The 26,525-nt window shown below is 44.0% G+C and overlaps 3 protein-coding genes across 11 annotated transcripts in view; 1 reads left to right on the forward strand and 2 right to left on the reverse strand.

Moving 5' to 3' along the window:
- LOC127353424 (son of sevenless homolog 1-like) overlaps window positions 1-5,441 on the reverse strand; it is a 52,098-nt gene extending 46,657 nt beyond the window's left edge. Inside the window, 1 exon segment of the mRNA XM_051382644.1 lies at window positions 4,530-5,441. Coding sequence (XP_051238604.1) covers window positions 4,530-4,616 — 87 coding nt within the window. The 5' untranslated portion in view covers window positions 4,617-5,441.
- Window positions 5,442-8,643: 3,202 nt separating this feature from the next.
- tmem178a (transmembrane protein 178a) lies at window positions 8,644-17,578 on the reverse strand. Its single transcript, XM_051382727.1, has 4 exons — window positions 16,971-17,578; window positions 13,397-13,510; window positions 13,004-13,141; window positions 8,644-12,763 (listed from the first exon to the last, which is right to left on the reverse strand). Exons 1-4 carry the CDS (start codon window positions 17,476-17,478, stop codon window positions 12,522-12,524), a joined length of 1,002 nt encoding a protein of 333 aa, XP_051238687.1. The 5' UTR covers window positions 17,479-17,578; the 3' UTR covers window positions 8,644-12,521.
- Window positions 17,579-21,202: 3,624 nt separating this feature from the next.
- Window positions 21,203-26,525, forward strand: part of LOC127353429 (mitogen-activated protein kinase kinase kinase kinase 3) — a 52,785-nt gene continuing 47,462 nt past the window's right edge. For 4 of the 9 annotated variants that reach the window (XM_051382658.1, XM_051382660.1, XM_051382662.1 and 1 more), the window contains exon 1: window positions 21,206-21,422. In XM_051382658.1, the coding sequence (XP_051238618.1) occupies window positions 21,327-21,422 (96 nt within the window). In that variant the 5' untranslated portion in view covers window positions 21,206-21,326. Of the gene's footprint in view, window positions 21,423-26,525 lie in introns of all 9 variants that reach the window. The other 5 variants (XM_051382659.1, XM_051382661.1, XM_051382667.1 and 2 more) reach the window with 2 other exon arrangements.

Consider the following 26,525-nt stretch of genomic DNA (forward strand, 5'->3'; position numbering starts at 1 on the left):
ACCTTAGAGACTCACTGTCTAAAGATATAGTTACTCTAGATGGCATTAACTTGGCCTCTAGCACCACTGACAGGAATCTTGGAGTTATCTTTGATCAGGATTTGTCATTTAACTCCCACATAAAGCAAACCTCTAGGACCGCCTTCTTTCATTTACGTAATATTAGAAAAATTAGACACATACTATCACAGACAGATGCAGAAAAACTAATCCATGCATTTGTTACTTCAAGGCTGGATTACTGCAACTCTTTATTATCAGGTTGCCCCAATAAGTCCATTAAAACGCTCCAATTAATTCAGAACGCTGCAGCACGAGTACTGACAGGAACTAGAAAAAGAGATCACATCTCTCCTGTACTAGCTTCTCTGCATTGGCTCCCTGTAAAATGTAGAATAGAATTTAAAATCCTCCTCCTCACCTATAAAGCTCTTCATGGTCAGGCCCCTTCATATCTTAAAGAGCTCATAGTACCCTATTACCCCACTAGAACACTACGTTCTCTGAATGCTGGGCTACTTGTGGTTCCTATAGTCTCTAAAAGTAGAACAGGAGCCAGAGCCTTCAGTTACCAAGCTCCTCTCCTGTGGAACCAGCTTCCAGTTGTGGTTCGGGAGGCAGACACCCTAACCACATTCAAGAGTAGGCTTAAGACATTCCTCTTTGATAAAGCTTATAGTTAGGGCTGGATCAGGTGAGTCCTGAACCATCCCTTAGTTATGCTGCTATAGACCTAGTTCCCATGGTGCACTGAGCTCCTCCCTTCCTCTCTCTTTCTGCACTCATTCATGTCCCATTAATTCATGTTACTAACTTCACTTCTTCCCCTCTCTCGCAGGTTCTTGTCGATCCTGGTGGAGCCTCCTGCCATGGTCCTGCTAGATTGCCATTGCCAATACTGTTGTTGCTGTGCACCTGTCTGTCTCTCTGTCTGTCTCTCGCTCTCTCTCTCTCACCCCAACTGGTCGAGACAGACGACCACCCACCTAGAGAGAGGATCTGTCCTAGGTTTCTGCCTTTTAACAGGCAGTTTTTCCTTGCCCTTGTTGCCAAGTGCTTGCTCATGGCGGTACTGTTGGGTCTCTGTAATTAATGTTTTAAAGAGTTCGGTCTAGACCTGCTCTATTTGAAAAGTGTCCTGAGATAACTTCTGTTATGAATTGGCGCAATACAAATAAAATTGAATTGAATTGAATTGAATTGAATTATTCTTAAAAAAAATATCAATCTTTGGAGTTGAAAAATCGATATTGTATTGGGCGGCAAAGTATTGCATTATATTGCCGTATCAATATTTTTACCCACCCCTTGTATGCGTATATATGCGTATGTGTATGTATGTGTATGTATATGTGTGTATATATGTATGTGTATGTGTATGTATATGTATATGTGTATATATGTGTATGTTTATATGTATATATGTGTATGTGTCCACTAATCGGAAGGTTGTTGGTTCGATCCCTGGCTCCTCCCGCCACATGCCGAAGTATCCTTGAGCAAGATACTGAACCCCGAATTGCTCCCGATGCTGTGCATTGGTGTGTGAATGTGTATGAATGTGTTAGTTTCTGTTCGATGGACTGAGTAAATGTGTGTGAAAAGGTGAATGTGGCACAATGTGGCAAAAGCCCTTTGAGTGGTTGGAAGAGTAGAAAGGTGCTATACAAGTACAGGTCCATTTACCATTTACCATATGTATATGTATGTATGTGTATGTATATGTATATGTTTATATGTATATATGTGTATGTATATGTGTGTATATATGTGTATGTATATGTGTGTATATATGTGTATGTATATGTGTGTATATATGTGTATGTATATGTGTGTGTATATATGTGTATATATGTATGTATATATGTGTATATATGTATGTATATGTGTGTATATATATATTTATATATATATGTGTGTGTGTACAGCGGGTAAAAGAAGTACACATCACCATTATTCTCAGTAAATATATCTCTAAAGGTGCTATTGATATGAATGTTTCACCAGACGTCCGTAATAACCCATGCAATCCACACATGCAAAGAAATCAAACCATAGATGTCAATAAATTAAGTTATGTATATAATGTTAAATGACACAGGGAAAAAGTATTGAACATGACAAAAGGCAGGTACAAAAAGGCATGGAAAGCCAAGACACCAGCTGAAATCTATCAGTAATTAGAAAGCAATCCTGCCACTTGTCAGTGCAAATTAATATTAGCTGGTTCAGTCCCAACTGATGGCCTATAAAAAGGTGTCTCATCACCAAGGTGTCACACAAGAAACATCTCATGATGGGTAAAACCAAAGAGCTCTCTCAAGACCATCGGAACCTTATTGTTTCAAAACATACTGATGGCATTGGTTACAGAAGGATTTCTAAACTTCTGAATGTTCCAGTGAGCACTGTTGGTGCCATAATCCGGAACTGGAAAGAACATCATTTCACCATAAACCGGCCACGACTAGGTGCTCCTCAAAAGATTTCTGACAGAGGAATGAAAATAATTATCAGAAGAGTTGTCCAAGAGTCAAGGACTACTTGTGGAGAGCTTCAGAAAGACCTGAAATTAGCAGGTACAATTGTTTCAAAGAAAATAATAAGTAATGCACTCAACCGCCATGGCCTGTATGCACGCTCACCGCGCAAGACTCCACTGCTGAAGAAAAAGCATGTTGAAGCGCGTATAAAGTTGGCTGCACAACATTCAGACAAGCCTGTGAAATACTGGGAGAATAAAGTCCGGTCAGATGAGACCAAAATTCAACTCTTGCCATAATACACAGCATGTTTGGAGGTCAAATGGCACTGCACATCACCCCAAAAACACCATACCAACAGTGAAGTTTGGAGGTGGGAACAGCATGGTGTGGGGTTGTTTTTCAGCATATGACACTGGTAAACTTCATATAATTGAAGGAAGGATGAATGGAAAAATGTACCAAGACATTCTTGATAAAAATCTGCTGCCATCTACCAGGATGATGAAGATGAAACGAGGGTGGACATTTCAGCAAGACAATGATCCCAAACAAACAGCCAAGGGAACTTTCAATTGGTTTCAGAGAAAGAAAATAAAGCTGCTAGAATGGCCCAGCCAATCACCTGACTTGAATCCAAAAGAAAATCTATGGAAAGAACTAAAGATCAGAGTTAATAGAAGAGGCCCACAGAAACTTCAAGATTTGAAGACTGTGCGGAAGAATGGGCCAAAATCACACCTGAGCAATGCATGTGACTAGTTTCTCCATACAGGAGGTGTCTTGAAGCTGTCATTACCAACAAAGGCTTTTGTACCAAGTATTAAATACATTTCAGTAAGCGTGTTCAATACTTTTTCCCTGTGTCATTACATACATACATACATACATACAGCCGGGGTCTGTTCTAGGTTACTGCCTCTTAAAAGGAAGTGTTTCCTTGCAGCCGTCGCCAAGGTCTTGCTCATGGTGGTACTGTTGGGTCTCTGTAAATGTCATAAGGCATTCGGTCCAGACCTGCTCTATTTGAAAAGTGTCCTGAGATAACTTCTGATATGAATTGGTGCTATACAAATAAAACTGAATTGAATTTAAATTGAATATGTGTATGTATATTTATAACATATATGTATCATTATATTAATGCACTCCTTTTGGTTTTTCTATGATGCACATTGTAAATATATTTTCTGTACAGTTTAGATCTTTCCATCTTTATTTATTTATATTTTAAAAAGTAGTTTTATTTTTGTGTGATTTTTATGCACCAACGCACCAAGACAAATTCCTTGTTCGTGTAAAAATATGTGTATATACGTATGTAGGTATAGGGCGGCTGTGGTGCAGGAACAGAGCGGGTCGTCCCCTAATCGGAAGGTTGTTGGTTCAATCCCCGGCTCCTGGTGCCACATGTCGAAGTATCCTTGAGCAAGATACTGAACCCCAAATTGCTCCCAATGCTGTGCATCGGTGTGTGAATGTGTATGAATGTTAGTTTCTGTTTGTGAATGTGTGAAAGGGTGAATGTGCCATGTAGTGTAAAAGCGCTTTGAGTGGTCAAGTGGTACAAGTACGGGTCCATTTACCATTTACCATGTATATGTGTATGTGTGTATGTATAGGTGTATATAGGTATATATATGTGTATAAAGGTATGTCTATACACGCATATACACATATGCGTGTATAGACATACCTTTATACACATAGGTGTATCTGTGTGTATATGTGTATAAAGGTATGTGTGTGTGTATACATCCGTGACTGCACCGACCTTCCAACATTAAAAATTAATTAATTAATTAAAATTGCTTTTAATGTTTAGCTCAGATTGATGTGTTTTTAGTGTTTTACTATTTGATGTTGTTTTGCTGTTATGTTTTTATGTAAAGTGTCTTTGAGTATCTAGAAAAGCGCTTTACAATAAAATGTTATTATTATTATTATTATTATTATTATTAGGTATGTATATGTGTATATGTATATGTGTATATGTATATGTGTATATAGGTATGTCTATGTGTAGAAACATGTGTATATGTGTACCTTCTCCAGTGAAGGAACCAGCAGTCCTCTCCATTTCGGTGAGTTCTCCTCGTTGAAGAAGTCGTACTGCAGCTGTGCCGCCTGCATGGCTGCCGCGTCCGCGTCCGCTGCCGCTGCCGCTACCGCGTCCGCTGCCGCTGCTGCCGCGGAGTCTGAGCGCCGCAGCAGGACCGACACGCTCGGTTGAGCGGTTTACATGAACGCAGAGAGGCTGATCCTGAGTCCAGCGGGGGGGGTGAAGCTGTGAGAACATCCAGCGGGGGCAGGCCGTTCCTCCAGAACAGCTGCTGTCACTGCGACCATCCTCGGCCGCTCCACGGAGAGCTGGCTGCGGCCAGATGTTCCACAGCTGACGGTTAGCTCCGCGGCTAGCTGCTGGGTGTTGTTCCGTTTACCGGGATGACAACATGGTGACCGTTAACCGTTCCATGCTACCGGTACCGGACAGACAGAGAGCTGCTGAGCTGGCTGTTAGCCTGTTAGCATGTAGCCTGTGAGGCTAACGTTAGCAGCGGTTAGCAGCCTGCGGATGGACCATCAGCAGCGGGTTGCTTTGATGAGCTGCCCGGTTCCCAGCTGCTGTTAGCGGCGGGCTCTGTCTGTGAGTGCGGGCTCAGTGTGAGCTGTACCCGGGTTATCGGTGTGAATCAGCGGCTGTGCGGCTCTCTCCGCTCCGCTCCACTGCTAACATTCTACCCGAACACAGCGACTCTCCGGCGGGGTGGCTCCGGTAAGTTGGCCCCCACTCCTCCACCGTGCATCCGCTACTCCGGCTCCGTTCCCCGGACTCTCAGACAGCAGCTCCGGCCCGGGCCTCCTGACAGGCGGACAGTCACCGAGCTAACGGCGGCTCACTGTCAACGGCTGTCGGTTGTTGTGACTCCGGTGTGCGGTACCATACACTGACATGCGCAGTGGGAAGGTTCTGACGTAAATGGGCGGGGCTCCTGAGTGGGAGTGCGTGCATGGAGACGGCGCGTGGCAGAGTGACGTCTGCTGCCACCCGGCGGACTTCAGCGGTACTACAACTAAAATATTATTATTATTATTATTATTATTATTTATAATAATGATAATGAAATATTATTCATAATAAAATATTTATAATAACATTAATGATATTGTAATAATAATAAAATAAAAGAAGACGATGTAAAATATAATGATTCAATTCAACTCAATTCAGTTTTATTTGTATAGCACCAATTCATAACAGAAGTTATCTCAGGACACTTTTCAAATAGAGCAGGTCTAGACCGAACTCTTTATAACATTAATTACAGAGACCCAACAGTACCACCATGAGCAAGACCTTGGAGACAAGGGCAAGGAAACACTGCCTGTTAAAAGGCAGAAACCTAGGACAGATCCTCCGGCTCTAGGTGGGTGGTCGTCTGTCTCGACCAGTTGAGAGAGAGAGAGAGACAGAGAGAGAGAGAGACAGACAGACAGACAGACAGACAGACAGACAAAGGTGCACAGTAAAAACAGTAGCAACAACTACACTAATAGTAGTGACTGATGATGAACATGAAGAAGATGATGATGACGATGACAACAACGATGGGGGACAATGAGCAGTGATTATAGTAATAATAGTAACTGTAGTAATAATAATAGACTTAGACTTCTCTTTATTGATCCCTTTGGGATGACTCCCTCAAGGAAATTGGATTTCCAGCAGCTTACAAAACACTTGAATAGAAAATAAAAGAGGTATAAAAAAATGCAGTATATAAGATGAACAATAAACTCTTAGCTAAATATTAATAAGATAAAATAAAATAAATGTAGAGAACTGTATAGAGGATAAATAAAGATAGATATATAGGACTGTATATGGCATTGTGTTATTATACAGTGGATAAATGACATTAGCAGAAATTAGCAGTTAAATTAAATTATTGCACTTAAGCGGTGGATCAAGTTATTGCACAAAAAAAAGAAGAAGAGTGTCCAGGTATGTATGAGTAGATTATTATTGCACAGTGAGTGGCTACCACTCCTTCCCTTCTGTCCTCTTTACCCTATTTCCTCCTCCTCCCGAGTGAGGGGTTGTAGAGTATGATGGCATGAGGGACAAATGAGTTCTTGAGTGTGTTGATCCTACAGTTGGGAAGGAGCAGCCTTTCACTGAACAGGCACCTCTGGTTGCTGAGGACGGTGTGCAGGGGGTGGCTGGCATTGTCAATAATGTCCAGCAGTTTGTCCAGTGTCCTCCTCTCTGCCACCGTCACCAGTGAGTCCAGCTTTCATGCTGACCACAGAGCCAGCCCGCCTGATCAGTTTATCCAGTCTGGAGGTTGTCTTTCTTAGGTATGCCCCCCAGCACACCACAGTGTAGAAGAGGACGCTGGTAACCACAGACTGGTAAAACATCCAGAGCAGTTTGCTGCAGATGTTGAAAGACCACGATCTCCTAAGGAAGAACAACCTGCTTTGTGTCTTCCTGTACTGGTGGCTGGTGTGTGTTGTCCAGTCCAGTTTATTATCCAGCCACAGCCCAAGGTATTTGTATGATTGCACAGCCTCCACCTCAGCTGCCTCTAGCAGGACTGGTCGCGGTCTTGGTCTGGACCTCCCAAAGTCAATGACCAGCTCCTTTGTCTTAGAGGTGTTGAGCTGTAGGCAGTTAGTGTGACACCAGAGAGCAAAGTCCCCCACCAGTCTCCGATACTCCTCCTCTCTGTCACCCCTGATGAACCCAACGATGGCTGTGTCATCAGCGTACTTCTGTATGTAACACAGCTCTGAGTTGTAACAGAGGTTCGAGGTGTACAGGGTGAAGAGAAGAGGGGCCAGCACTGTGCCCTGGGGGGCTCCAGTGCTGCTGACCACAGTGTCAGAGGTGGTGTTCTTCAGCCTGACGTACTATGGCCTGTCAGTGAGGTAATCCTTGATCCAGTCCACCAGATAGGGGTCCACTCCCATCCTGTTCAGTTTGTCCTGAAGTATAGGGGGCTGGATGGTATTAAAGGCACTGGAGAAGTCCAAGAAGAGAATCCTCACTGTGCCACTTCCCTTATCCAGATGAGAGTGGACTCGGTGTAGCATGTAGAGGATGGCATCCTCCAAACCAACATCTGGCTGGTACGCAAACTGCAGGCGGTCCTGGGCGTGTTGTACCTGGGGTCTGAGGAGGCTGAGGAAGAGCCGCTCCAACGTCTTCATCAGGTGTGAAGTGAGTGCCACCGGTCGGAAGTCATTCAGCTCACTAGGCCTGTTCTTCTTCGGAACCGAAACGATGCAGGATGTCTTCCAGAGGGTGGGCATTCTCCCTAGCTGCATGCTAAGGTTGAAGATCCGTTGTAGTGGTTAAATAATAATAGTAACAATAAAGAAAAACAATATTTACAACAAATTAATTATAATCTATCTCTCTCTCTCTCTCTCTCTCTCTCTCTCTCTCTCTCTCTCCCACCCACCTTGAGCCGAAGGATCTGTCCTAGGTTTCTGCCTCTTAAAGGAAGTTTTTCCTTGCTGTCTCCAAGGTCTTGCTCATGGTGGTACTGTTGGGTCTCTGTAAATAACGTTATAAGGAGTTCGGTCTAGACCTGCTCTATTTGAAAAGTGTCCTGAGATAACCTCTGTTATGATTTGGTGCTATACAAATAAAACTGAATTGAATTTCATTTTAAAGGAACCCTCCCAACCCTGCAGACTAACATGGCTGCAGTGGGATGATGTAAATAATAGTTAATAGTTTAAGCTCCAGTGTGTTGAACTTAGCGCCATCTACTGTATCTCACTAGGGTGATATTGATCAGCTTTAAGGGAGAAGTGGAGGAGCCCTGCACTGATGCTGACCTAATATATCTGTATATCTATGTGTATCTGAGATAAAGCTGCTGTAAACACCCTGCTGAGGCGTTTCCTGTCAGCTCATCATCACATTCAGCTATAACTGTAGTTTCCATGAACTCACACTGACTGTAATTCACACGTCTACAGGCTGAAGGAGGCGTTGCTCACATGTGACAAACTGTGTGAAAGTAAACCTGCTGATTTAACATCAGATGAATCAGATTAAGTGTCTGTGTATCAATATGAAAAATGTAAACAATGATTTCTGTCTCTACTATTTAATGACAAACACACTGGCAGCTACAGAGCATTGATCTCACATTTAATCATTTATTCAATACTTCACTGAAATGAAATCAGACAAAAGTGAATAAACACTGCAGAAGAGAAGAGAATCAGTCTGAAGATGTTGATATTTACAACTGAACACACACTGAGTGTCCAGCAGAGGGCAACACAAGGTTTCAGGTTTGATCGGGCTTTAGGGGATATAATAGAGTATCAGGGGTATCAGATGGTACAGAGGGGAGGCTTCAAAGGGTATCAGGAGGCATTAAAGGGTATCAAAGGATAAACTGTGAGAGGGTATTTGAGAGAATGAAGGTTATCAGGGAGTCTCCGAGAATATAAAGAGGTGTAAGAGGGTATTCAAGGGTAACCGAGAGTATAGGAAGAGTATAGGACGGTTATCATGGGGTATCTGAGGGTATAGGAGGAGTTTCAGAAGGTATCAGTGGATATCAGAGGGTACTAGAGGTTTTAAGAGGGAATTCTGGATTAACAGGAGGGGTATCAGGCATGGGTGTACAAGGCATAAAAAGATCACTCAAAGATGGGAATCATGGAGTATCAGAGGGTGATATTAGTATTTAAGGGTATTCAAGGGTACCAGAGTTTACAGGGTGGGTATTAGGGGGTATAGGAAGTATCTGGAGACTTTTGTGTTAAGGGCTTAATAAAGTTTGAAGAGGGTGTCAGGGAAGATCTGCAAGTATAAGAGGAGTATGATGGGGGTTTAGAGGGTAAACACCAGTTACAAGTTTCCTCATCAGCCAGAACCCAAACCCAGCACTGTACCTAAACCTGTTTCTGCCTGATCCTGTAAGCCTTTGTTCCTTATTTTGTTAATAAGTCACTGATCTACCTCCATTGTCAGTCTATTCCTGTTGCCCCACTCGCACCAGTTGTGACAGTATCTGAGAGTATAGGAGGGGTATGATGGGGTAATGAGAGGTCTTTGGGGTATCAGACCTGATGAGGAAATGTTCATCAGCCTGTGCTGTAAGAGGGTATAAGAAGGGGTATCAGGGGACATTACGTATACATGAGAGGGTATCAGAGGGTAAAGACGTGGCTTTCAGCCTGCTGTAGGATCTGAGACTGAGCTGAAGATGACTGAATTCAATAAATAATAAAGCACCAAGCAGCAGCATTGAGTCAATTTACACACCTGGACCAGCTGTTTAGACCCAGACTACCTGTGTCAGAGACCAGTTAATCTGATCCAAGATGTTTGTTGACTTGTTTGAAGAGTAAAGGGTTTCATCTAGTCCAGATGTTCTGTGATAAATGTTCTCCAGACACACAGAACGCAATGTTCCTCATTCAGCTGGACAGTGAAACTCCAGGTCAGAGTCAGTGTGAGGCTCAGCTAGCAGGCCGATGGCTCAATTTACATTTACTTCTTCATAACACTGCTTCAGTTCATTCATATGTTCGTATCAGGTAAAAAACACACTATACTTTATATACACATCTCTGTGTGTGTGTGGATGAACTCCGTTTTAGACTGATTGTATTTAAGTTGCTGGTTTTACCAACTTTGACGACTTTTGTTCAATAAAAAAAGTTGGTCTTTCAATCATTATTGTTATTATATTTGTAATGATACTCAGCCCTGCTCGTACCACATATCGTTATCTGTACATGTAGCTGTGAATATATCACTATAAACACTCACCTGTACATCAGATTTGCTATATGACAATTCTCATACACGTCTATACGCACACCACCAAGAATGATCCTTACAGTTAACCTGTTCATATTTTTGGTGTTGTGTATATTTTATATTTGCACTCTTCCCACTTTGTACTGCAACAGCTTCCCTCAGGATGAATGAATCTTATCTAAAGAGCTTTAAGTGTTCAAAACTGCTGATGAGGATGATTGGTGTTTAAAGGATTTTCTGTAGCTGTTTTCACTTCATACAGTATTTATATTAAAGTTCAGACTGACTGCTCTGTACTGTGCCAGCGCCTCTCAGGGGTCGATCACAAAGAGATGCATCACCAGAAATTAAGCACAGTGTTAGTTCAGGCAGGCCACGAAGTCAAGCTCAGCTCTCAGTTTCAGCTACATCAGTTGATCACAGCTGAGCATAAACACACATCAGCTGATTCCTTCAAAGCATCCAATTGGCAAATATCATTAAGGGCGCCTTATTTAAGCTGCTTTAGCCGGCCTATCTTTGCTGCTTTCTCTGCAAGCCGGTTGCACGTTGCCTCGCTCCCCCGACGCTCTCTGGAAAGACGTTTTGAAGCAGCCACACCTTTAATTACCCTTTGTGTGAAACATTAACTCTACGGATTCTTTACAGCCTGGACGCACATTAATCAGTCCCTCCAGGAAGTTGTAACAATTAACACAAATTCAACCAATCTGTGTGAATTCTGTCCAATCCAAACAACTCTAATCTGAGCAATGGCTCCCAAAACGTTTTATTCTCACTGGACAGGTTGCCTTTGTTTTGTGATTAATTACACAAAGAAAAACAAATCAGCAATTTTCACTTCCTCTTGAAATTTCAGTGCAAAAAAAGCCTGAAAACGTCCCAATGTGTATCATTTTTTAGAAAAGCTGCAGTGAAATTAGACATTTTAGGCCACAACAATCCCAAAAAAAGCCAGTGAGATCCTGGAGGGACTGTCTGAAACACTAAATCTGATCGATCCGAGTCCTCCAGACAGGACTGAGGTTAAATGTTCTGCACTGTGATCTGATGATAAATCATCTTAAATCAATAATTCAGATAGGACAGTGGCTGTACTGACTGAGGTCCAGTGGACCTGCAGGTTTGGATCATCAGGTTCAGTTTTTTTTGCAGCAGTCGAGTCCGATCTCAGTCCGAGTCCATATGTGGTTCTGTCGTTTATTCTGCATTTTATTGTATTGTTTTGGTCCAGACCTCCACATCCCGCCCCCCATACCGGAGACACTGATCTGGACTATTTAATATGACAGACGTCATTATGTAACTTTATAATACCAGAATACCAGTTGATGTTCCACTGACTGTAACAGACTGAAGGTTTCTCTGTCCACCTGTTCTTGCACTGTGTAACTTTGGTCTCCGGGTCAGGACAAGAGCTTTACAGTCTCACACCATCAACTCAGTCAGTGATTTCGGGATTTAATAATTTAATGGAGAAAATATTTCCTGGTTTTCCCTCTGACGTCCTCCGGTTGCCCTGCCTCAACTCTCTGTGATTTACATAGTTTTCTGATGGACAGTAAACAAACTGCTGCCAAATTAAGTGGCTGTTAGCTAGTTAGCTTAGCTGCTCTGCCCTGGAGGTGTGGGACTGTGTTATCGGAGCTACAGTGCTTCATCATAATGCTGCTGTCACATTTTTTACCTTTTTCAAACAAATGCAGATTCTTGAGATTTGGATATTGCACTGGGCCCTCAGAGAGAGCTCAGAGGACGCTGACGGAGGACGCTGATGGAGGAAGAGTGAATGTGGGGCTGTCCAGGTGCAATAACAGGCTGCAGACAGACGGACCCTGGCCTTCCTGCTGCTGTTCAGCTGCCCGCTGTGTCTGCTGTTGTTGACCTTGTTGATGTCTGGCTGTGTTACGGGTTAGAGTAGTAGTCAGAACAATGTATTCACCACAGTGGGACTGAACTACAACCAGATCTGACACAGTGCTGGTTTAAAGTCTCAGTCTGACTCGGACTCGACTGCTCGGCCTTTGACCTCCCGTCTGTCTGACGAACACGTTGCTTCGGATTAAAAGTGCAATTCATTGAACACATTTTAGAAACAGGTGCTGGACTCCTGCAGCTCCACCTGGACCCGCCTCTAATCTGTCCAGGACCCGGCCCACATAAACCTGGTACAACAAACACTGTGCGAGGTTCCTGTCATTGACCCCTCCTCCTCTGTTTGATTGACAGCCTGCGGCTCAGACTGAGGACTCGCGGGCTGTTTTGGAGCGCAGAGCTCCGGCCCGGCTCAGGAAGGGGAAGGTGGTTCCGAGGCAGCCGGCGGCCACCGTCAGTCCCAGACTGGCCCAGGCGCAGCAGATGGACCAGCCGTAACCGTGATCCACGTCGGCTGGGAGACCGTAGATGAAGGGAGGGTTCCTGGAGAGGTCGTAGGTCGCACTGGCTGCATACGTACACAGAGAGATGGTGCAGAAGATCCCTAAGAGACCAGAGACCAGATCAGATTTGAACATTATTGTTATATAATACATAATATATAAATGTGTATAAATATACTTTTATTGTCTGTATATATAAAAGGTGTATTATTCATTGTGTTGTATCAGAAACGGTCTCTGTTGTTGTTGTGAGTCCTGACTGTCACCAGCAGAGGGAGACACACACACACACACACACACACACACACACACACATACAGACACAGTCTCAGGTGAGTTACCTGCCATGAGGAACAGCAGTCCGGAGACGTGCTGTGTCAGACTCTCCTCCCAGAAGAAACCCACCGACGCCACGATGCTCCCACACAGGAGGACCGCTGCCGCCATGCCCAGAAAGCCCGCCGTGATCCGCCGGAGGTCTGCACAACCCACACACACACACACACACACACACACACACACACACACACACGGTCAGTAATGAAGTAAATGAGGAAGCACAGAGTGTTGCCGTGGTAACCCCCTCCTGCTCACCCCCCCACTGTCCCTCTGTACTGTTACATAATGCTGTCATGGTGTGTTTCCATGGTAACCAGTAACAAGCAGCAAACCTCAGGTATGATATCTATCATCAATAATCTATCATCAATAATCAATAATCAGGCTGTGCTCACGCAGCAGGTGCCACTCGTCCTGTTGGATGGTTCTGGTCAGGTTCAGAGGGATGTTCCTCAATCTGATTGGCTGAGAGAAATGATACTTCACAGCCGTACAGCGGTCAGCGATACCTGCAGAGAAACAGGTGAGACAGGTGAGTCAGTTTATAATCAGTCTTTAACCTGCAGTGTCTCTAACAGCCAGCAGGGGGCAGCTCCACTCTGATAGTATTGAGTCTTATGGAGCAGTTGATGTATGAGCTCAGTAAACAGTTTCCTGATGAGTTTCTGGTCTCAGTCTCTAGTTTCAGTCTTCTTCCATACAGCATGATGTTCATTTAGTAACTGATGGTCCCATTGAGAGTAAAACAGACCATAAAGCAGGGTATGCTTTAGGGCGGGGCTACCTTGTGATTGGCAGCTCATTCTCAGTGAGTCCGTCCAGCTCAACCAAACTCAGATCAAACTGTCAAACAGTGCTGATCAGATATGGATCCAGATTCTGTTGTTAAAGCCCAACTGGGGGACGCACATTAATATATTAGAGTAATAATAGTCTGTTTACAGGCCAACAGTCCCACAGTGGGAACCAGAACCTAATGCTAACCTGCATATGTGGGCGGCTGTGGCTCAGAGGCAGAGCGGGTCGTTCCTTAATTGGAAGGTTGTGGGTTCCATCCCCGGCTCCTGGTGCGACATGTTGAAGTATCCTTGAGCAAGATACTGAACCCCAAATTGTATGAATGAGTTAGTTTCTGTTCGATGCACTTTGCCATCACTGAGTGAATGTGTGTGAAAGGGTGAATGTAGTGTAAAAGCGCTTTGAGTGGTCGGAAGACTAGAAAGGCGCTATACAAGTACAGCTCCATTTACCATCCATGTGGGACAATTAGCATTAATAATCAGTTATAGTGTTTTTGGGGTTATTGAGGAAACTGAATCCATTTCTGACATTTTCAAAATACAAAATGGCCGTTCAAACAGGAAGTGGCCATATTTCTACTCTGATGATGATGAATGATATTGATTCATTCTGAGGTTATTGACATGATTAATACATAAACACAGCAACATTACTATCACCTCTGAACATTGACACCAATGAGCTTCTTACCATACAGTGTATTATATATGTATCATACAGATAACCACAAAATGAATCAAATATCACAGAAACGAACATTCACACAAAGATTATTTACTATAAAGAGCAAAGTTACATTTCTGATTCAGTCCAAACTCTTTATTTGATTTGAATCGATATATTATAAGTGAATGAAGCTACCAGATATTTTATTACAACTTCTGTTGTTCTTTACCAGAAACTAAACTAAACTAAACTATGAACCTCTGGAACCGGCGGTTCTCAGAGAGCTACAGGACCCCCAACCTGAGACCTTCTGAGACCCCTGTTTGCAGACTGCTGTGGTCTGTGTCCCGTCTGTTTTTGTTGTTGCTGATCCTCCCGCAGGGATCGATCGGTCTAATCTGATCTGGGCTTGGTCTAATGCAGTGTAATAACCTAATGTGGTCTGAGAGCTGTAATCTGATTCGTGGTCTGAGTGTTGTCGGGGTCCAGATCCTCTCTGACCTCCAGGTTCCAGGTTGGCTCGCTGCCAGAGACTGCAGAGACACAAACTGAAGACGTCAGACCAGCTTCTAATGCTGGTCCCAGGGCAGGGTTTCATCTTGTAAGACCAGTTTGAGACCAGTTTGAGACCAGTACAGTACTACAGCACTACAGTACTACACTACAGTACTACACCAGAGTACAGTACTACCTTACAGTACTACAGTACTACACTACAGTATTACAGTACTACACTGCAGTACAACACTACTACACTACAGTACTACACTACAGTACTACACTACTACACTGCAGTACAACACTACTACACTAAAGTACTACAGCACTACACTACATTACTACACTACTACACTTAAGTACTACAGCACTACACTACAGTACTACAGCACTATACTACATTACTACACTACTACACTACAGTACTACCTTACAGTACTACAGCACTACAGTACAGTACTACAGCACTACACTACAGTACTACAGCACTACAGTACTACAGAACAGTACTACAGCACTACACTACAGTACTACAGCACTACAGCCCTACAGTACTACGCTACAGTACTACAGCACTACAGTACTACCTTACAGTACTACAGCACTACACTACAGTACTACAGCACTACCGCCCTACAGTACTACGCTACAGTACTACAGTACTACCTTACAGTACTACAGTACTACATTACAGTATTACACTACAGTACTACCTTACAGCACTACACTACAGTACTACAGTACAGTACTACAGAACAGTACTACAGCACTACACTACAGTACAACAGCACTACACTACAGTACTACAGCACTACAGCCCTACAGTACTACACTACAGTACTACAGAACTACAGCACTACAGTACAGTACTACAGAACAGTACTACAGCACTACACTACACTACAACAGCACTACAGTACTACACTACAGTACTACAGCACTACAGCCCTACAGTACTACACTACTACATTACAATACTGCACTGCAGTACTACCTTACAGTACTATACTACAGTACTACATTACAATACTGCACTGCAGTACTACCTTACAGTACTACAGTACTACACTACAGTACTACAGAACTACAGCACTACAGTACTACACTACTGTACTACTTTACAGTACTACAGTACTACATTACAGTACTACACTGCAGTACTACCTTACAGTACTACACTACAGTACTACAGTACTACAGTACTACATTACAATACTGCACTGCAGTACTACCTTACAGTACTACAGTACTACACTACAGTACTACAGCACTACAGCCCTACAGTACTACACTACAGTACTACAGAACTACAGCACTGCAGTACTACACTACAGTACTACTTTACAGTACTACATTACAATACTGCACTGCAGTACTACCTTACAGTACTATACCAGAGTACTACATTACAATACTGCACTGCAGTACTACCTTACAGTACTACAGTATTACACTACAGTAGAGTAAATGTGTTAACTGATGGAATTATAAACATTAAAGAATATAAACATATACTATATAAACAAATACCATCAGACATGCTGCTGTCTGTAGAGGAAAACATATTCCACAATCCACCAGTGTCATACCTCCTCTGTGCTACAGCTCTAATACTGTATTAAATTGTGGTATTAATATAGTATTACTGTAAACTGCATGTATGTGTATTTGTATTGTATACACCATCAGTACATGAATACAGTACTAATAAATAAAGAGACAGAGATACACAGTATACTGACTGTATATGTACATCAGATATAGCCTAGGTATACAGTATGGGCAGGCTGGTCGATGTCCGGGTCCATTAATACATTAATATGTTATTATAAACAGTATCTATAATGTATGTGTATGCAGTAAATATACTGTATCTATACTGTATCTTTACAGTATATATACATTATCTATACTGTATTTATACTGTATCTATACTGTATACATTATGCAGCAGTATTTATACAGTATACATACATTATACATTACACATGTAGTATTTCTGACCCCGGTCGATGAGCTTGTCGATGTCCGGGTCCAGGCTCTTGAAGTAGCACTTCCTCCAGAGGCCGGAGTGAGTGGAGAACAGCGGCCTGCCGCACTCGGTCTCCAGGATGCCCATCCCCAGGATGGCCCGCCAGTTCTCCAACAGCTCCTCCTCTCTGCTGCCCACATGAACGGGCTTCATCAGCGCCACGTCCCGCTGCCGGGCCCCGCCGCTGCCGGTGTCCACCAACGGTAGGTGGTAGATAGGCATCTCCCGGTTCTTCTGGTCGTTGGAGTCGGAGCCGTGGCGGTCGCAGTTGTCCTTGTGCCTGCGGGTGTCGGTCTCGTACCAGTGGTCGGTGGAGATGGCGGTGACCAGCAGCAGCAGGGACAGCACGCTGAGCGCGAGGCTCACCGCGGACACCGTCACCGTCACCGGCCGAGCTCTCTCCATGGCCGGGACATGGAGAGAGCCGGAGCAGGTCCCGGTGTTCGCTCGGTTTCCGCCGCTGTTTCCGTTACTGGGCATCTTCTGCTGCCATCCTCGCGCCCGTCAGCCGCTCCCGGTCTGCGCTCCAGAGCGCGTTGTCATGGCTCCGGACCGTCAGAGCTGCGTCAAGGTGACGGCAGGTAGCACGCTGCAGCACCGGAAGTTGAGTCAGCCTTCAGCATAAAAGTCTCAGTAGAATAATAATGATAATTTTCCTTCAACATCTGCACTCAGCTACTGCAGATGTTCTACCATGTTCTGTACTGTGGGTTGCTGGGGAGGAGGCATCGGGACTTATGGTGCCAGCTCGGTGGGGATGGCGCTACACAGTGTGTGTGTGTGTGGGGGGGGGGGGGGCATCATGGACAAGCCTTCTCATCCTCTCTACTCAGGAGCTTTCAGCCACAGTCTGATCCAGAACCGAGCCTCATAGCGGTTTGGAGGCTCGTTTGTACCATTAACCATCAGAGTCCACAACCACAGCTCCCAGTACCTCCACAACCACAGCACCCAGTACCTCCACACCAGTACCTCCACAGCAACAGCTCCCAGTACCTCCACACCAGTACCTCCCACAACCACAGCTCCCGTACCTCCAACCACCCACCTCCCCCCACCCAAACCCCCAGTACCTCCACAACCACAGCTCCCAGTACCTCCACACCAGTACCTCCACAACCACAGCTCCCAGTACCTCCACAACCACAGCACCCAGTACCTCCACACCAGTACCTCCACAGCAACAGCTCCCAGTATGTCCCACCTCTCCTGATTAAGACTGTTTTAACTTTGCACAACTCTCTCTCACAAACTTGCAATAATTGCACATGTACAGTTATACACTGTTTAAAACCACACCATATATCTTACTGCATACTGCATATAGTGTTTATATTTTAATTATAGTCTTTATATTTTTATAATATTTTTACTAGTATTCTTTACTGTACTTTTACACTTGGTACTTTCTAAAGTATTATTTTTTTTGGTCTTTATTTGACAGAGATACCTTGGAGACAGAAAGGGGGGCAGAGAGAGGGGATGACACGCAGCAAAGGGCCACAGGTCGGACTTGAACCCGGGCCGCTGCGTATATGGGTTGACAGCTCTACCGACTGAGCTAACCGGGCGTCTACACTTGGTAATTTCTGAACTGCATTTCCCCTATGCTGTGTCAAACTTTAATTTTGTCCCACAGGAGATCAATAAAGGAACATCTTATCTTATCTTACCCTACCTAAGCCCTGTATCTACAGCACTGTAATACTGTATACTAATGCCCTGTATATGTCCTGAGTCCTAACCCTAACCCCTATTGTTATCATATTGATATGAGGAGTTTTAAAGTGCAGACAATGTTTTAATTCACTCTCTTCTCAGATCAGCTGCTCACTTTCCCAGGCTCTGAATGTCCTTGAAAGTCTGAATACAGATCTCTCTTAAGTGTAACTTCATCAATTTATCTGGAGATCAGCAGGAAATGGTAAAAGCTTGCACTTCTTTCTCTGTTATGATTTTTCACAGTTATGGATACTGTCACTGTTGTCATGGAAACAACAATACCAGGTCACAGGAGAATAACCATGCTCTAAATATTATCTTATTATTTTAAAAAACAAAGTAAAAATTAAATCATCAATGTGACAGTAAAAATCTGCTTCAGTCTTATTGTGAAATTACAGAGAGGAATTGCTGATATGACATCACAGCGGCTTACTTGAGGGTGCTGAGCCTTCTGAGCAGGGTGTGGGCTCTCGCTCTCTCTCCTGCTGTCTGTCTATGTCTCTCTGCCTTCAGATACCGCACACCAGCCCTGATTACTAATGATGATTATATAATAATGATAATAATCATAATATAATGATGAACTGTCACAACAAACCCAGTTCAGATCAAAGATTGATGAAACTGTTGGAGGGAAAAGTTGGAGCAGTGTGAACTGACTCAAGCCAACTGCTGGCATCACCTGCAACTTCCTGTAGTTGGTCAAATCTCCAGTTTCAATAGTCAGTCAGTAGAAAAGTATGCTGGTCAAGTCCGTTATATGAAAGGAGAGGATCACCTTGTCAGTTTGTTTGAGAACGGCCTGAGACTCTACAAATGATATCCAGTGACAATAAAGCCCGAACACAAGGACAGAGAGTCGTTGCTATGGAGACGATACACCATCTTCTCTGATGGCATTGGTGTGAACTGGCAGGTTGTCAGACTGTAGCAGGCCGCACAGAGTAGCAGCAAGTTTCAACTCCACCAGTTGCATAAAGTCTCTGAGGAATCACATTTCTTCAGTAGAGTCTCAGGAGTCTCAGCAGAGTCTCAGCAGAGTCTCAGGAGTCTCAGCAGTCTCAGCAGAGTCTCAGGAGTCTTAACAGTCTCAGCAGAGTCTCAGGAGTCTTAACAGTCTCAGCAGAGTCTCAGCAGAGTCTCAGGAGTCTCAGCAGTCTCAGCAGAGTCTCAGGAGTCTTAACAGTCTCAGCAGAGTCTCAGGAGTCTTAACAGTCTCAGCAGAGTCTCAGCAGAGTCTCAGGAGTCTCAGCAGTCTCAGCAGTCTCAGCAGAGTCTCAGGAGTCTTAACAGTCTCAGCAGAGTCTCAGCAGTCTCAGCAGTCTCAGCAGAGTCTCAGGAGTCTTAACAGTCTCAGCAGAGTCTCAGCAGAGTCTCAGGAGTCTCAGCAGTCTCAGCAGTCTCAGCAGAGTCTCAGGAGTCTTAACAGTCTCAGCAGAGTCTCAGCAGTCTCAGCAGTCTCAGCAGAGTCTCAGGAGTCTCAGCAGTCTCAGCAGAGTCTCAGGAGTCTCAGCAGTCTCAGCAGTCTCAGCAGAGTCTCAGGAGTCTTAACAGTCTCAGCAGAGTCTCAGCAGTCTCAGCAGTCTCAGCAGAGTCTCAGGAGTCTCAGCAGTCTCAGCAGAGTCTCAGGAGTCTTAACAGTCTCAGCAGAGTCTCAGCAGTCTTAACAGTCTCAGCAGAGTCTCAGCAGTCTCAGCAGAGTCTCAGGAGTCTCAGCAGTCTCAGCAGAGTCTCAGCAGAGTCTCAGGAGTCTCAACAGTCTCAGCAGAGTCTCAGGAGAGTCTCAATAGAATCTCAGCAGAGTCTCAGGAGTCTCAGTAGAGTCTCAGGAGTCTCTAGAGTCCCAAGAGTCTCAGCAGAGTCTCAGTAGAGTCTCAGCACAGTCTCGGGAGTCTCAGTAGAGTCTCAGGAGTCTCAAGAGTCCCAAGAGTCTCAGGAGAGTCTCAATAGAATCTCAGCAGAGTCTCAGGAGTCTCAGTAGAGTCTCAGGAGTCTCAAGAGTCCCAAGAGTTTCAGCAGAGTCTCAGTAAAGTCTCAGCAGAGTGTCAGGAGTCTCAGTAGAGTCTCAAGAGTTTCAAGAGTCTCAGCAGGGTCTCAAGAGTCTCAGGAGTCTTAGTAGAGTCTCAAGCATCTCAGTTGAGTCTCAGTTGAGTCTCAGTTAAGTCTCAGGAGTGATTCCGTTCCCAGCGTTACTAATTCCCATCATTAGTATTCATTCATTACACTTACATACTGTACTATATATATATATACTATGTTTTTAATGTCTTATTTTCTATACACTGTAATATTTATGATCCCTGGATCAATAAAATATTTCTGATTCTGATCTGAAACGTTTTAAAACTGTTATGATAAAACTTGTATCTTTTTTGTGTGTACCTGAAGTTATCAGAGAGACAAACATCACTCCAATGTTTGTATTGTATAAATTCCCACTGTCCCTGAAGGCATCTCCAGTCTCCCAGCCAGTTGGGCAGTGCGCATGCGCCGTACTCGCGGAAGAAGCCATGTTAAAGTTGTGTTGACAGTCTCTGTGTGTATTAGTCCGGGTCGGTCCGGGTCAACGTCTCCGGGTCGGACCGGTGAGTACAGCCAGGAAGATGAGTTGCTGTCCGGACATCTCCCGCAGGAACCCGCAGGACGACTTCCAGCTGATCCAGCGGGTCGGCAGCGGGACGTACGGTGACGTCTACAAGGTACCCACAGCAACGTCACAGAGCGTGAACTGACTGTGTGTTAGCTTAGCATTAGGCTACCTCTGACTGACGCACACGTGTGTGTGGAACTACTGTATGACAGAAAATAATCAATAAGAGTTTAGTTTTCATTTTGATTGGTTTCTTGTATCAACATGAGGCTGCAGACAGGTGATCAGGACAGAGAGTCCACCTGAAGCAGAGAGCCAATGGGAGCAGAGCAGGAAGTCCACCAGCAGGGTCCACATGTGACAGAACCTGTTTCACATCAGTTCACGTGTGAAGCTCCCTGCACCAAACTCCCTTTAAGAAATATCACATTTTAACAATTCCTAACGTGTTCGTAACAACACGTAACTCTAGAAACACGAGCTAAAGGCCGTCATATGTCCACAGTCTGACTGTCAATACAGGATCAATATCATCCATAAAGATACAGTGTATACTGATCAATATCATCCATAAAGATACAGTGTGTACTGATCAATAATCCATAAAGATACAGTGTGTACTGATCAATAATCCATAAAGATACAGTGTATACTGATCAATAATCCATAAAGACACAGTGTGTACTGATCAATAATCAATACAGATGAGTGTATACTGATCAATATCATCCATAAAGATACAGTGTGTACTGATCAATAATCCATAAAGATACAGTGTGTACTGATCAATATCATCCATAAAGATACGTGTGTACTGATCAATATCATCCATAAAGATACGTGTGTACTGATCAATATCATCCATAAGATACAGTGTTCAATATCATCCATAAAGATACAGTGTTCTATAATTCTCCATAAAGATACAGTGTATACTGATCAATAATCCATACAGATACAGTGTATACTGATCAATATCATCCATAAAGATACAGTGTATACTGATCAATATCATCCATAAAGATACAGTGTATACTGATCAATATCATCCATAAAGATACAATGTATACTGATCAATAATCCATAAAGATACAGTGTGTACTGATCAATATCATTGATCGTTAGTGGATCAGATACTGAACCAACTAACCCTGGCGCTGATCATTCACCGTCTGTTATTTGTGATGCTGCCGTTACCATGGTAACTACTGGTTCTCTGCTTCCTGATATTGATCCTGATAGATGTTTTTGTGGCGGTGGCGAGCTCTCTGATGGCGTCTTTGAACAGTTGACTGCCTGCGAGTGTAAAATCAGGACTGAATCCTGTAAATTGATCCGATTGGTTCCTAACGGCTGCTGTCGATCACTTTGAGAAATGTTGGTGAGATTTATAGAGAAATGATGTCGATAAAGAGCGAACATACTTTCACCCACTGAGCTCCTGAGGAAGGAATAAAGCTCAGTCTGTGTTTAAAACCCCTCATAAAGACACTGTGTGGTACCTCTGTTCTTATTCCGATCGGTATATTATTGTATTATTATTATTATTATTGTTATTGTTTGAAGGTGTAGCAGCTAGCTACAGACGAACATCCACAGATTCCCATTCCAGTTTGTTGTCCTTGCGTATCCGGATCTCCTCAGACCGGAACAGACTCGGTCCGGACTCGTTCAGTGTCAGTAATCCACAACAGTCAGTTTAGATGCACAGAACGGGACCGAACAGCCGGCAAAATCCGCTGCAGGTATAAAGCCGCTCGCGCCGCTGCAGGTATAGATCAGCGTGTTTCTTAAGGTGTGTCGTGGGGGTCGGCTCTGCAGTGATTGGCTCTGCGGTGATTGGCTCTGCGGTGATTGGCTCTGCAGTGCGGTGATTGGCTCTGCAGTGCGGTGATTGGCTCTGCAGTGATTGGCTCTGCAGTGATTGGCTCTGCAGTGATTGGCTCTGCAGTGATTGGCTCTGCAGTGATTGGCTCTGCAGTGCGGTGATTGGCTCTGCAGTGCGGTGATTGGCTCTGCAGTGATTGGCTATGCGGTGATTGGCTCTGCGGTGATTGGCTCTGCAGTGATTGGCTCTGCAGTGCGGTGATTGGCTCTGCAGTGTTGGCTTCAGTGATTGGCTCTGCAGTGATTGGCTCTTGCGGTGATTGGCTCTGCAGTGCGGTGATTGGCTCTGCAGTGCGGTGATTGGCTCTGCAGTGATTGGCTATGCAGTGATTGGCTCTGCGGTGATTGGCTCTGCAGTGATTGGCTCTGCAGTGCGGTGATTGGCTATGCAGTGATTGGCTCTGCGGTGATTGGCTCTGCAGTGTGGTGATTGGCTCTGCGGTGATTTGTGGTGATTGGCTCTGCGGTGATTGGCTCTGCGGTGATTGGCTCTGCGGTGATTGGCTCTGGTGATTGGCTCTGCGGTGATTGGCCCTGCAGTGCGGTGATTGGCTCTGCAGTGTTGGTTGCGGTGATTGGCTCTGCGGTGATTGGCTCTGCGGTGATTGGCTCTGCAGTGCGGTGATTGGCTCTGCAGTGTGGTGATTGGCAGTGCGGTGATTGGCTCTGCAGTGCGGTGATTGGCTCTGCAGTGCGGTGATTGGCTCTGCAGTGCGGTGATTGGCTCTGCGGTGATTGGCTCTGCAGTGATTGGCTCTGCAGTGATTGGCTCTGCAGTGATTGGCTCTGGTGCGCACGTGGCTATGGTGGCTATGGTAATGCTAGCGGAATTCGTAAATCATTTATGAAATAATTTATTAACTGAATCTTTGTAGTCCAAACAAAGCCAACGTTGCACACCCTTAAACCACACAGCAACCATGTTGAAACTCTCAGGTCAGTCTGATCCTGATCTGCAGAGATAGTTGAGGCACACAGACAGACAGACAGACAGAGATTTCTTGCTTTTATAGAGAGATATTATCATATTATATTATCTTATTATATTATTATTATTATTATTATTATTATTATATTACATTATTATTATTATATTACATTATTATTATTATTATTATTATTAAATTACATTACTATATTATATTATTGTTATTACATTATTATTATTATATAATATTATTATATTATTATAATATTATATTATTATTATTTTATTTTATTATTATATTATATTATTATTAAAGGCTGAACAAGAACAGATAATGATTTACTGCAGGTGTGTGTTTATTAGGAGACTGTCTTTCTGACTGTCCGACTGTCTGTCTCGCTATCTGGTGGTCAGGATGAGGTTTGTCATGTATCCTTGGTGTCCTGGTGACTGGGGCCTCATGGGAAATCTCAGGTGACTGCGTCTCTCGTCCTCAGAGTCAAAACTCAACGTGACGGCAGAAAAAAAATGAAAGTCTGTCCATTAAGTTGATCAATAATTCATCAGCGTCCCTGCTGGGCTCTGCTGCTTCCTGTAACCTGACCCTCCCGTCCTCCCCCGTCCTTCCCTGTCCTCCCCCTCTGGAACCTCCCTGTCACCCTGGAGTCTCCCACCTTGACTTTGACATCTCCGATTGGCTGTGAGGACACTGCTGATTGATTATTGTCATCATCGATCAGTGAGAGATCTCTAATGTTGTGAAATATAAAACAGTCCAACCCTTGAACGCAACACGACAACATCCAACAGGATGCTGCGTCAACCAATCACACACAAGGTTGCATTGCTGGTTACTTCATGATCGTTATGACCATTCATAAATCTGTCACTCAAACTGGATCAGACTTCCTGTCTCGCTGCAGAAGGATGCACTGTACTGAGTCTGTGCAGTAGTGATCGGTGTCGGTGCAGCAGCATATGGGCGGAAGAAGAACCGGAGACAGGGTGATGGGGGGCCGAGGCTTATTGATTCAGGTGGGGAGTGAAGACTGACCCGTGTGGTCCGATCCAACAGACGAGCTACTGTAGCTCAAACTGCTGAAACAGTTAATGCTGGTTCTGATAGAAAGGGGTCAGAACACACAGTGCAGAGCAGTCTGTTGGTCTGGGACCAGTCAGGGAGTCCAGTGCTCACAGTGTTACTGCTGATCAATTAGGGCTGGGCAATAATTCGATCTCAATTCGGGATCGCGATAAAATGTTGATCGATTTCGATAATAAGCTTAGTACATATTATTCGATATCACATGAAAAAGTAAGGGCAACAACAACAGTATCAGAGTCTGCCGGCTGCCGTATGCCGGTAGGACACGCCCACTTCCCATTGTGAGCAGCGTGGCTACAGTTACGGGGAAAGAAGTTGGAAAAAGGAGAAAAAATTAGCGAAACTGAAGTCGAGGACAGCAAAAATAATGCCAAACGTGAAAGCGACATCACTACATCACCCGAGACCGAAGACATTGTTGAAAAAAAAGGTAACACGACGTCAATTGTGTGGATGTGGTTTGGATACGGCAAAAGCGACCAGGAGCAGGTGAAGCCGGTCTGCAAAATATGCCGGCGGTTGGTACCAGCCAGGACGGGGAACACAACAAATCTTTTCCATCACCTGAGACGGCACCACCCCAGTAATTACACTGAGAGTGTGACTCTGCAGGCTCAAGCTGGCACGACACCACACACACAGCCAAGCAAGACCACTACATCTGCCGTTAGCATCGCTATATAGTGAAAAGTGACCAGTCACTTATTAGTTTGCACTTGTTTGAAAGCATATAAAACTCTGTATGAGTGAAAGAGTGCTGCTCTGAATTTTCTTTTGCCAGTTGTGGGCCCTGCTGCTCTCTTGACCAATGGAAAGATTCATACAATGTGGGAGTGTAATGTGAATCCTTTGTCTGCATGAAGACCTTAACAAAAACAATTTGTGCTCATTATTGGAAGGCATATTCTTAATTTCTTTATGTTATTAAACTTTATTATAAAGTTTCAGTGAATATCTTGTTTCTTCAAGCTTCAGGATGTCCGTCACACTGGCAGCCTCTGCAAAAACTACATATCGTGATAGAATCGAGATCGATCAATACGGAAAAACATATCGTGATAACATTTTTTTCCATACCGCCCAGCCCTATGATCAATATATCAGTCTATATACTGTTAGTGATCAATATATCAGTGTATATGCTGTTAGTGTTCAATATATCAGTCTATATACTGTTAGTGATCAATATATCAGTGTATATGCTGTTAGTGTTCAATATATCAGTCTATATACTGTTAGTGATCAATATATCAGTGTATATGCTGTTAGTGTTCAATATATCAGTGTATATA

This window comes from Dicentrarchus labrax, unplaced genomic scaffold (assembly GCF_905237075.1).
Source record: "Dicentrarchus labrax unplaced genomic scaffold, dlabrax2021, whole genome shotgun sequence".
In the NCBI taxonomy this organism is placed as follows: domain Eukaryota; kingdom Metazoa; phylum Chordata; class Actinopteri; family Moronidae; genus Dicentrarchus; species Dicentrarchus labrax.

Coding starts and splice junctions, on each gene's coding strand:
- tmem178a (XM_051382727.1), bottom strand. CDS start 17,478: ATGCCCAGTAACGGAAACAGCGGCGGAAACCGAGCGAACACCGGGACC. Junction 13,511..16,970: donor CGACAAGCTCATCGACCGGG/GTCAGAAATACT, acceptor GTTTCTCTGCAG/GTATCGCTGACCGCTGTACG. Junction 13,142..13,396: donor GGACGAGTGGCACCTGCTGC/GTGAGCACAGCC, acceptor TGGGTTGTGCAG/ACCTCCGGCGGATCACGGCG.